Source organism: Eretmochelys imbricata, chromosome 7 (assembly GCF_965152235.1).
Source record: "Eretmochelys imbricata isolate rEreImb1 chromosome 7, rEreImb1.hap1, whole genome shotgun sequence".
In the NCBI taxonomy this organism is placed as follows: Eukaryota; Metazoa; Chordata; order Testudines; family Cheloniidae; genus Eretmochelys; species Eretmochelys imbricata.
In genome coordinates, this window is record NC_135578.1 from 12,137,671 (window position 1) to 12,150,008 (window position 12,338).

Genomic DNA, 12,338 nt, shown 5'->3' on the forward strand with positions numbered 1-12,338 from the left:
AAAAAATTGGAGTTTTAGGTAACTAACTATTCTGTTGCAACAGGCAATTTATTCAATGTAGTTCCTCCCATACCACTTCCAGGAGTGCTCTGAACATGAACTGTTCTTAGCAGGAGAAAACCCTCATTTCCTATTTTTGAAGCTTTAAAGACTGTTTCTCTTGGAATAAAGCCTGTTTAAGCAAAAAACTTCAGAACGGGATGTGGGGATTCTCTTCTTCTCAGGTAGCAATTAGATGGCACCTGATTTTTAACTGCAGGAATTCTATGGTACTGTATTAAATCACATATCAATAGTCTGTCCTATGTAAATTGCACTCTTATTTTGTGACGAGGAAAGCTTCCTACCATAATAGGTGAGACGTCCTCTTGCAATGTTTTTCCCTCTTGAGTTTTCAGTAATGCACTCATAGAGGCCTGCATCCTCCTGCTGGAAATTTGGAATTTCAATCATGCCACTGAATTTCCTCAACTTTACTTTACTTGGAAATGGCAGGCCATCAGTTCTTCTCCAGTTTATCTGAGGCACCGGGCTAAAAAGAAATTTATGGGATTAGTTACTTTTAAAAAGTTTGCTTAAACACACTCATTTGACAACGTTATATACATAATATGAAATTAAAATAACCTCAAAACTGACTAAAGAAAAAAAGGTTTGTAGTCAATTTTTATCTAATATACAACATATATTAGAGATGGTGGAATACTGAAGAAACTGATTTGCAAATCTATGCATTGTGTTTGGTTCAGTATTATTTGTGTTGGCAAATTGTCCATTATTCACAATAATTTGGATGACTGTTCAGTGTTTGTAAAACTTTCTACAAATCCCAGTACTTTCATTCCAGAAATACTTTAGAATAGGATTTTCAAAAAATCGTAGCATTGGTTTCCCACTGAAGACAAAGGCAGTTTTATGATTGACTTCCATGGGAAGAGAGATAGGATAAGGCTCAGCACTTTTGAAATTTGCATTCTTCAATTGCTGTTCATTAATTCTCTGATTTTAAAAGTTTCAGTCACCTATTCAATAAGCACAAGCAGTATTATGTGATTTAGGTTGCCAATCTCACACCCTAATTAATGAATACTTGGCAAAGCTCTCATCAAATTACCCACAGAATAATTGGCAAATACATTTGCATAAATTAAGACTGGTTCTCAAACCATTTGTGAAGAGCAGAAGGGATTAAGTTTGGATAAGAGGAAAGAACCATGATGACGTGGTAAGAAACTGTTTTTATGGATATTTACGAAGTCAAAGAAAAGAAGTATTATGACAGCATCAGTTAACAGTACAATGAGAATTCTATGTATGTGTGTTGGCATGCCACGGATGGTTTGAATAAATTTAATATAACATCATATTGATTTTATTCAAGGTAACTTGAAGTCATATTTAAATTGCTATGTTGCCTAAATACATGTTTTTAAGTATAATAAAGTATATAAGAACTTACTTTCCTAGGGCAAAACATTCCAGTTTCACTGTTGAACCTTTAGCTGCAGGAAGTGTCTCAGGAAACTGAACTTCTATTTTGGGTTCATATTCACCCATAACACCTGTTAATTACGAGAAGGACAAAAGATCAGTAGTTTTTATTTGTATAGCTCTGCCTTTTTCTTTAGCATTACAGCAAGTTAGGTTCAAACTATCCATCTCTTCTGATCAAATGCACACTGTTTTAAAAAAAATGCGTGGGCCTCAGGATTTTCTTCCTATGAGACAAATAATTTTAAGTGTACAGTAGAGTAGTTCACAGTCAGCACGATTCTTTTGATTAGAAACTACTATTCTTGATATGCATGGAAGATTACTCTACATATGACAAAAATGCATGGTCCAGATACTATGTGTATGTAGATAGCAGTTTTAATCAATATACAGTTTCAGATTGAAGTCATACCATCTGTGCGTAGCACTAGAGGGGTTGGTGAACTGAGAACTCTGGTGTTTGTTACAGTGCTGGTCCCAACACAGGTGTAATTTCCTACATCTGATGGCTCCACTTTAGCTATGTAGAGATGCCCAGTCTCTTGAGACACAAATCGACGACTGTCCTCTTGTACAAACGATGGATATTTATTGAAGATCCAAGCAAATGACAGTTCTAATTTGTGTTGAAAAAAAAAAAAAAAGAAATATGAAGATAATACACACAGTCTGCCTGAAAGCACAAGAAGTGGGCTTCATACTGGCAGGTACAATATTCTCGCAAATACTGGTATCTGGGTGTAGTTAGTTATGCCTCAATCAGGAGGGATTGGCCATTTTACCTGGGAAAACTTATATAGAAATACACCAGTATTTCCCTACTCCATCACCTTGCAGATGATACAAAGCTGGGAGGTATTGCTAATTTAGAGAAGGACAGGGATACCCTACAGGAGGATCTGGATGACCTTGTAAACTGGAGTAATAGGAATAGGATGAAATTTAATAGTGAGAAGTGTAAGGTCATGCATTTAGGGATTAATAACAAGAATTTTAGTTATAAGCTAGGGACGCATCAACTAGAAGTAACAGAGGAGGAAAAGGACCTTGGAGTATTGGTTGATCATAGGATGACTATGAGCTGCCAATGTGATATGGCTGTGAAAAAAGCTAATGTCGTCTTGGGATGCATCAGGAGAGGTATTTCCAGTAGGGATAAGGAGGTTTTAGTACCGTTATATAAGGCACTGGTGAGACCTCACCTGGAGTACTGTGTGCAGTTCTGGTCTCCCATGTTTAAGAAGGATGAATTCAAACTGGAACAGGTACAGAGAAGGGCTACTAGGATGATCCGAGGAATGGAAAACTTGTCTTATGAAAGGAGACTCAGGGAGCTTGGCTTGTTTAGCCTAACTAAAAGAAGGCTGAGGGGAGATATGATTGCTCTCTATAAATATATCAGAGGGATAAATACCAGAGAGGGAGAGGAATTATTTAAACTCAGTACCAATGTGGACACAAGAACAAATGGATATAAACTGGCCACTAGGAAATTTAGATTAGAAATTAGACGAAGGTTTCTAACCATCAGAGGAGTGAAGTTTTGGAATAGCCTTCCGAGGGAAGTAGTGGGGGCAAAAGATCTATCTTGCTTTAAGATTAAACTCGATAAGTTTATGGAGGAGATGGTATGATGGGATAACATGGTTTTGGTAATTAAATATTCATGGTAAATAGGCCCAATGGCCTGTGATGGGTTTTAGATGGGGTAAGATCCAAGTTACCTGGGAAAGAATTTTCTGGGAAAATTTTCTGTAGTATCTGGCTGATGAATCTTGCCCATATGCTCAGGGTTTAGCTGATCGCCATATTTGGGGTCGGGAAGGAATTTTCCTCCAGGGCAGATTGGAAGAGGCCCTGGAGGTTTTTCGCCTTCCTCTGTAGCATGGGGCACGGGTCACTTGCTGGAGGATTCTCTGCTCCTTGAGGTCTTTAAACTACAATTTGAGGACTTCAATAGCACAGATATAGGTGTGAGGTTTTTTTTTTTTTGTAGGAGTGGTGGGTGAAATTCTGTGGCCTGCGTTGTGCAGGAGGTCAGACTAGATGATCATAATGGTCCCTTCTGACCTAAATATCTATGAATCTATGAATCTAAACCTTCCACAGCTCCCAAACAGTCACAGGCAGGAAACCTTATATCCACTGCTTCACATATGTGGTGTGGGTATCCTACTTTACACTGTAGTGACGATGATATGGAGTCAGTACTTTAACTAGTGGCCCACACAATATTTCTTCCTTAGCTTTTGATGAATTCTGAATACCAGGGGTACACACGCTTGCAGAGAGAGTAAGAGAATAGAAAACCTATTAATATATATGTGTTTGCATGTGTGTGCGTGGGGGATGGAATCAGAATTGCTACTGGTGTGTCAGAAGCCCTAGCTATAATTACCTATAATTACAAGCTAACAGATTCTGAAGTGATCGGGATTTGTGCTTTTGTAGCAGGAGGGTGCAAGTTCTATCTTCACTGTCACTGAAAAGTTTCCCGGGCGTGCAGAATAGTAACACCTGTGAAGTCCTAGATGACCACAGATTTATAAAGAACAGTATTTTAGAACTGCTCCTCTGAACTTCAGGGTTGGATAAGACTTACAAGTCAATTTCCATTGTTTTTGTGGTTTTACATATTTTAAATGTAGTTTGTTTGTCATTTATTAATAGATGTTTATTCTTAAGCCCTGGTCTACACTGGGGTGGTGGGAGGGATCGATCTAAGTTACACAACTTCAGCTACGTGAAAAACATAGCTGAAGTCGACGTACTTAGATCAACTTACCGTGGTGTCTTCACCGCGGTGAGTCGACTTTGCTGCTGCTCCCCCGTTGACTCCGCCTGCGCCTCTCACGGCAGTGGAGGACAGGAGTCGACGAGAGAGCGCTCAGGGGTCGACTTATCATGTCTAGATTAGACTAGATAAATCGATCCCCGCTGGATCGATCGCTGCCCGCCGATCCGGTGGATAGTGTAGACATAGACACTTCCAGAGTACTATAATTCTAGTGCAGCACCATCCCCAAATTATTTAATGTTTCCATCAATTATTTTTTAAAAAAATCAACTTTTCAAATGGTCTCTTTCTAGATAGGCAGCTTTATTGTACTTAATCATGCAATATGGTCTCCTAACTTTTACCCTATGGAATTTTGTGTACTATATGAATGAGGAGCAGACAGCAAAGACAGGAATATGCCTGGTTGTGTTAATGTGCAATCTGTAATCTCTCACTGAACTGCCAGATTTTGGAAAGAAACAAATATCTACACATAAATAAAGGAGGAGGAAAAAGATGAAAGGAAAACAAATGATTTAAGTGCAATGTCCTGCCCTATAACTCTTTGTTTTCTAATGACCTGGGGTGAATGGAAGGAGGTGCAAATAGCAAGAATGACACAAGCCTTAGCTGAAAAGGTAAATACTAATCATTCAGAATATGGGTCAGATCCTTAAGTCATGTAAACTGGCATAGTTCCATGGAAGTCAAAGGAGCTATGTCCATTTACCTCAGCTGAAGGAAAATACACATCTGTCCAATAGCCAGACAAAAAGTTTGCTGGGCTGGCAGTTATAAAATAGATGGATATGCTTTATAGCAAAGTGAGCAAATTTGACCTGGAATCTCATAATGCCAGTTTCACAGTCACTTTAAAGCACAATTGCAATTTAAACATTAAACAAAAGCTCAGGACTAAATTTGACAAACATTACAATTACAATGTAATTGGTTTACTGATCACCACTTTTAGAGAACATTCTGCTCTGTGTATTAAATTTTACTTTGCAAAACACATTTCCTCGGCAAGCTAAATGTACTTGCCTTTTAGTCATATGCCTCAGAATCAGAATTGAAATTAATTATTTTTAATTGTTTTGCAGGCAGCAAACAATTTTTCACCTGAGTGTCACCTGGCTGAAAGCTTTTTTAAAAAGTTACAGCTTCTGTGAGTGCTAATTAGAGCTAATTATAATGTGATTGACCTACCCTGGTATTAAAATACCTTATAGCACTTGCCCTGCCTTTGCAAATAGAGATTGTACCTCTCTGCATGCAGCTAATTAGAAATCCACAGCTGTGCACGTAGTGATCATTTCAATGCAGCTATCAAAAGAGAGAATGCGAATTTAACATAATTTGTAGAACTAAATTCCAACGAGTTCCAAGAGAACAGGGAATCAGAAGAACAATGTCACAACACTGGAGATGATATGTATGGCAAAAGTTGGAATAAAGCAAATTATAAAATATTTATGTACTAAGTAACACAAAGCAGACATAAAAATGGGACGGATTTCCTAATTATGTTTAATTTTCTTTTATTAAAATTTAAACTCCCTCCATTAGCAAAGTCATAGACAATGTTAACAGAAAGACTTTTTGCTTTCTATTGAGCCTGAATGTTGTTTTCAAGTGTTAGGCTTTTGTTATATTAGGAGGCATTCATTACTGAAAGAATATACCCATGAAACCTAATGAACATTTAGTATGTCTCTTTATATGACGATAATCCCTCACCTAAACAGAAACGTTTTAATCGTGAATTTAAACCAGACTATTTATACCAGTATAATCCCTGCCCCCCACCTCGTGTGGACACTTATTCTAGCGTAAGTGTCCCCACACAGAACAGTTATACTGTAGCCCATGGGGCATTTAGAACTTTAGCCTGGATCCTGTCAGACACTGGGTTCAGCAGTTAGCATAAGGCTTGAGGCCCATGAACTTTGTAGATGGATGTTCAGATGTACATGCTGTATTATCTCTAAATATCTTGCTGGGTTAGAGTGTTTGTAACTTTGCTAAATGTATTAACAAACTACTGTAAATACAGAAGTGTTCTTAAAGTGTGAGTGTTGCAATTGTGCATGTCAGGGTTCCCAACTGAACATTTTTTTTTTAGTTTTAATAGTTTTAATAACACTGGGCCTGATCTTGGGACAAGAATCTGTCAAACCTCAGTGTGATTACTGTGAATTCTTAAGTAATCAATATAAGTAATACATAATCTATAGATCGGGCTACAATACTGATATAATCATATGTATATAATACATCAGTATAAATAATACAACTTTTCTTTGTAGAGAAGGATTGAAAGCCTGATTCAAAAGAGCACGGTGAAGCAACAGTCCCACTGATTTAAAAAGGAATTTTGATTAAGTGAGGAGGGCAGCTAACTGAGATTGATGAAAGAATATACTGGGCAAAATTCTATGATCTGTGTCATGCAGGAGATCAGACTAGCTAGTGACAATGGTCCCTACCAACCTTAAAATATATATATGGGCTCAAACTTACCTAAAAGAGCCTAGTTCTGCTCCCAGATTTAGGCAATGGGAACTTTAACATTGACTTCAAAGAGACCAGAGTTAGGTCAACACTGAGCGCCTCTGAAAACGTCCCCCTCTGTATATTTAGCAATTGTTACATGATACAATATCATGTATCAAAATTTATGAGAAGTGGGGAAGAAGGGTAATCTGTGTCCATTAGGCATATAAAATGAGTGCACCTTACACGATAGGTCAGGAGACCAGAGTGGGGCGGAGGAGGTATAGCAGGGAACGCAACTACAAAGAGAGTGCAAAATATTAGAAATCAGCCCATGCATCCCCCACCTTATCTTGTGGAAAAAGGGGACGAGATTAAACCCACTGTTGTGGACTGCCTCACTCTGTGCCTGCTCAACTACCACTTACAACACACACTTTGCTTCTCTACAAAAGAAAAAGGACACTAAATTATCTAAACTACTACATGCCACAAGGGGCCACAGCAATGGTTCTCTTAACCCACCCAGCAATATTGTTAATCTATCCAACTATACTCTTAACCCAGCAGAAGCATCTGTCCTATCTTGGGGCCTCTCCTTCTGCCCCTCCACCCCCACGAACATGATACAGTTCTGTGGTGACCTAGAATCCTATTTTTCGACATCTCCGACTCAAGGAATATTTCCAACACACCTCTGAACAACATATTAATCCACAGAGACCTTCCTACAAACACTACAAAAAGAAGGATTCTAGGTGGACTCCTCCGAAACAGCAGACTGGACTTCTACATAGAGTGCTTCCGCCGATGTGCACGGGCTGAAATTGTGGAAAAGCTGCACACTTGCCCCATAACCTAAGCCGTGCAGAACACAATGCCATCCACAGCCTAAGAAACAACTCTGACATCATAATCAAAAAGGCTGACAAAGGAGGTGCTGTCATCATCATGAATAGGTTGGAATATGAACAAGAGGCTGCTAAGGCAGCTCTCCAACACCACTTTCTACAAGCCATTACCCTCTGATCCCACTGAGGGTTATCAAAAGAAACTACAGCATTTGCTCAAGAAACTCCCTGAAAAAGCACAACAACAAATCCGCACAGACACACCCCTAGAAACCCGACCTGGGGTATTCTATCTGCTACCCGAGATCCATAAACCTGGAAATCCTGGACGCCCCATCATCTGAGGCATTGGCACCCTGACAGCAGGATTGTCTGGCTATGTAGACTCCCTCCTCAGGCCCTACGCTACCAGCACTCCCAGCTATCTCTGAGACACCACTGACTTCCTGAGGAAACTACAATCCATCGGTGATCTTCCTGAAAACACTATCCTGGCCACTATGGATGTAGAAGCCCTCTACACCAACATTCCACACAAAGATGGACTACAAGCCATCAGGAACAGTATCCCCGATAATGTCACGGCAAACCTGGTTGCTCAACTTTGTGACTTTGTCCTCACCCATAACTATTTCACATTTGGGGACAATGTATATCTTCAAATCAGCGGCACTGCTATGGGTACCCGCATGGCCCCACAGTATGCCAACATTTTTATGGCTGACTTAGAACAATGCTTCCTCAGCTCTCGTCCCCTAATGCCCCTACTCTACTTGATGATTGATGACATCTTCATCATCTGGACCCATAGAAAAGAAGCCCTTGAGGAATTCTACCATGTTTTCAACAATTTCCATCCCATCATCAACCTCAGCCTGGACCAGTCCACACAAGAGATCCACTTCCTGGACACTACAGTACTAATAAGCGATGGTCACATAAACACCACCCTATACCGGAAACCTACTGACCGCTATTCCTACCTACATGCCTCCAGCTTTCACCCAGGACACACCACACGATCCATTGTCTACAGCCAAGCTCTACGATACAACCACATTTCCTCCAACCCCTCAGACAGAGACAGACACCTACAAGATCTCTATCAAGCATTCTTACAACTACAATACCCACCTGTGGAAGTGAAGAAACAAATTGATAGAGCCAGAGGAGTACCCAGAAGTCACCTACTACAGGACAGGCCCAACAAAGAAAATAACAGAACACCACTAGCCGTCACCTTCAGCCCCCAACTAACACCTCTCCAACGCATTATCAAGGATCTACAACCTATCCTGAAAAACGACCCATCACTCTCACAAATCTTGGGAGACAGGCCAGTCCTTGCTTACAGACAGCCCCCCAGCCTGAAGCAAATACTCACTAGCAACCACACACCACATAACAGAACCACTAACCCAGGAACCTATCCTTGCACAAAGCCCTTTGCCAACTGTGCCCACATATCTATTCAGGGGACACCATCATAGGGCCAAATCACATCAGCCACACTATCAGAGGCTCGTTCACCTGCACATCTACCAATGTGATATATGCCATCATGTGCCAGCAATGCCCCTCTGCCATGTACATTGGGCAAACTGGACAGTCTCTACGTAAAAGAATCAATGGACACAAATCAGATGTCAAGAATTATAACATTCATAAACCAGTCGGAGAACACTTCAATCTCGCAGGTCACTTGATTTCTGATCTCAAAGTGACTATCCTTCAACAAAAAAACTTCGAAAACAGACTCCAAGAAGAGACTGCTGAATTGGAATTAATTTGCAAATTGGATACTATTAACTTAGGCTTGAATAGAGACTGGGAGTGGTTGAGTCATTATACTAAGTGAAACTATTTCCCCTTGTTTATTCCTCCCTCCTCCCCCACTGTTCCTCAGACGTTCTTGTTAACTCCTGGAAATGTGCTGGAAATGGCCCACCTTGATTATCACTTCAAAAGGTTTTCTCTCCTCCCACCCCACTCTCCTTCTGGTAATAGGTCATCTTAAGTGATCACTCTCCTTATAATGTATATTTTTTCATGGTCTATGTGTATATATAAAATCTTCTCACTGTACTTTCCACTTTATGCATCCGATTAAGTGAGCTGTAGCTAACAAAAGCTTAAGCTCAAATAAATTTGTTAGTCTCTAAGGTGCCACAAGTACTCCTTTTCTTTTTGCGAATACAGACTAACACGGCTGCTACTCTGAAACCTACCACACAGTGTGAGTAAGCATGGCAGCACTGCGCCCAGACTGCTGCTTTCTAAGACAAAGAGACATTCGCTGTACGTGAGTGGCTGAACTTTCATGATACTTATTCCCTTTCGGATACTGTGGCTCTTTAAACCTGTTCTGACACTTACATATTTTCACACTGCCAATCTTCCTGTTGGGTTCGAGCTCGGCATAATGTGAACTTTGGAAGTGAAATGCAACGCTCCTAAGGTGAAGCTGCCTCAGCCACACCTAAGGTACCCCCAAAAGGACTAAAGAGGGGTCCCAAAAGTATGCTGAACAGAGGCCATCCGCACCTTTCCAGAAGCCAAAGGGTTGCACCAGTTTGTATACTGATATGCTTAAAAAAATTAAAATTAAATAAACCAAACGAGTTCTGATTTTACAACAGGAGAGCAAAATAAAACAAATAAAATCAAACTGTTTGTCCTTTTATCTATTTGATCTCTTCATTCCTCACTCTGCTTGAGCTGCCATCTCCCCTTTTTGCTTTGCCTTTTTATCCTCATTCCATTTTTTCACCTTTCCCCTTCCTTCTGTCTCTGGTTTGAATTATTTTCTTCCCTTTTTCCCTTTCTCTCTCTTCACCAATCTGCTACACCCTCCCTTTCTTACTCAGAGTCTTGGGTGTATTGCCTTCCAATCCTTATTTAAAACAGCAGAGAAAACTCTCATGTTCCTTTGCTTATATAGTTTAATGCTGGAGATGGGCAAGAGACACAGACTGTAGATCAGACTCTTCAATTTACCCAGTGTTCAGGAGTGTATGCAAAAGTCCTATAGGATGAGATAAAACAGTGACAGTTCTGCAATTATTTTTCAAAAGCACCCTATAGAATTTTATGAAGAATTATATAATTGCTATAGAATTCTATAGCAGGATTAATAAAACTGATAAAAACAAACAGTGACACACTTTCTATAGAGTAATTCCTTCAGAATCTTATTTCCATACAGCCCTATTGATTTCAGCCCTGTTAAATACTAACATTTTTCACAATAGGGAGGGAATAATGTCTAATGTGGGGAAATTTCTATTTAATAAAGGGTAGGTGCATAAGTATTCATTTTGTTAAAGCAATGAGTTTACTCTAACTTTATTATCACAGTATAGCTTGTTTTATACTGAAAGCTGCAGAAGTTAGATAATTAGTATGACGTAAAATCATTCTGAAGAGTCTCTTCAGATGTGAGTGTTTCTCTTCAGCAGCTCAAGATACTAAACACAGCCACCTACATACTATCCTTAAAAGAAATGTTGTTTAAAGTAAATTATAACACAGATTCTTCTGTGAAACTGTTTTATGTTGACTTTGCTTTAATGCATCTGTTGTATTTTTTCTCCAGAAAAAAGACACCAAAGCAAAAATTAAGGATTTGGATATTTGGTGTAAAAAGCAGAGGCTTGATTCGGCTCTCATTACCCTGGCATAAAGCAGGAGTAACTTCAGTCAAGTCAATAATTACTCCTGCGACAGACAACAGTCAGGTCCAGTATATCCCAGTCTGATCAGACATATAGACATACTATGAATAAACCCTAACTGCCCTTTCAACAGCAATTTTCATTGATTCTTTTAAAAATGAAGTACAACGTTCCTTTTCCCAGCACCCCATAGCCAATATTTCATTTATATTCACACTACCTAACAAAACTCTATTTTTCCCCAATAAATTCATATGAAACAACTTGTTCTGTGACTTATTACATTTACTCGGCTTGCCTCTTGCTGCTCTTACTGTACCTGTAGTGACATAAAATCTCTTCTTTACTGTCCATTATATTTCTTCAGTTGATTTTTCTATTATAAATTAAAGTAATGCATCCTTTTTTAGGTTTCCTAAGAGATCCAATCCTCTGTTTTCAACCATACCGTTTTTTCTTTCTTGAGCCCACAAGGGGCATAAGGCACAGAGAATTATACCTACTACTCAATTTTTAATTTTTATTTGTTTAGATCGTGGCTTATTTCCACAGTTTTTCTCCAAGTATGATTACTTCAGTCAAATTTTCAGCATTATTTATCCCTATTTTATTATTATTCATATTACAATAGCATCGAGACACCCCATCTGGGATCAAGCCCCTCTGTGCTAGGCACGGCATATACATAATAGTTCAATTACAAAGCTTCCAAGTTTAAATTTGTACAGTCTAGAGAATTTAAAGATAAAATAGTCTTAATCAGCCTAATATTTCTAGTCTAGCACTGTCATTTTTGGTCACTTAGGAATTTAAGAGTACAATTTTCAAAAGCACTTAAGTGATGGGTATGTCTATACAGCAATAAGGAAGTGAGATTAGAGCAGCTCATGTCTGCCAACCCGAGCTAGCTTTGATCTACTGTGTATAGTCAGGTTCTGAGTTCCAAGTGCCAACCCTAAACTAAGCTGGGCTCAGACTACTAAGAAAGCAAGCTGAGGAAGTGACTGAATTTCCAGGTCAGTGTTTTAAGGCTGTGACATTCCC

General features: G+C 39.3%; 1 protein-coding gene across 1 annotated transcript in view; it reads right to left on the minus strand.

The window, feature by feature from the left end:
* The window catches only part of LOC144267452 (contactin-3-like), a 116,672-nt gene that overhangs the window by 69,360 nt on the left and 34,974 nt on the right, over positions 1-12,338 (minus strand). The window contains exons 3-5 of the mRNA XM_077821434.1: positions 1,907-2,110; positions 1,460-1,562; positions 348-532 (exon numbers count right to left, since the gene is read on the minus strand). Of these exons, the coding sequence (XP_077677560.1) occupies positions 348-532; positions 1,460-1,562; positions 1,907-2,110 (492 nt within the window). The remainder of the gene's footprint in view (positions 1-347; positions 533-1,459; positions 1,563-1,906; positions 2,111-12,338) is intronic.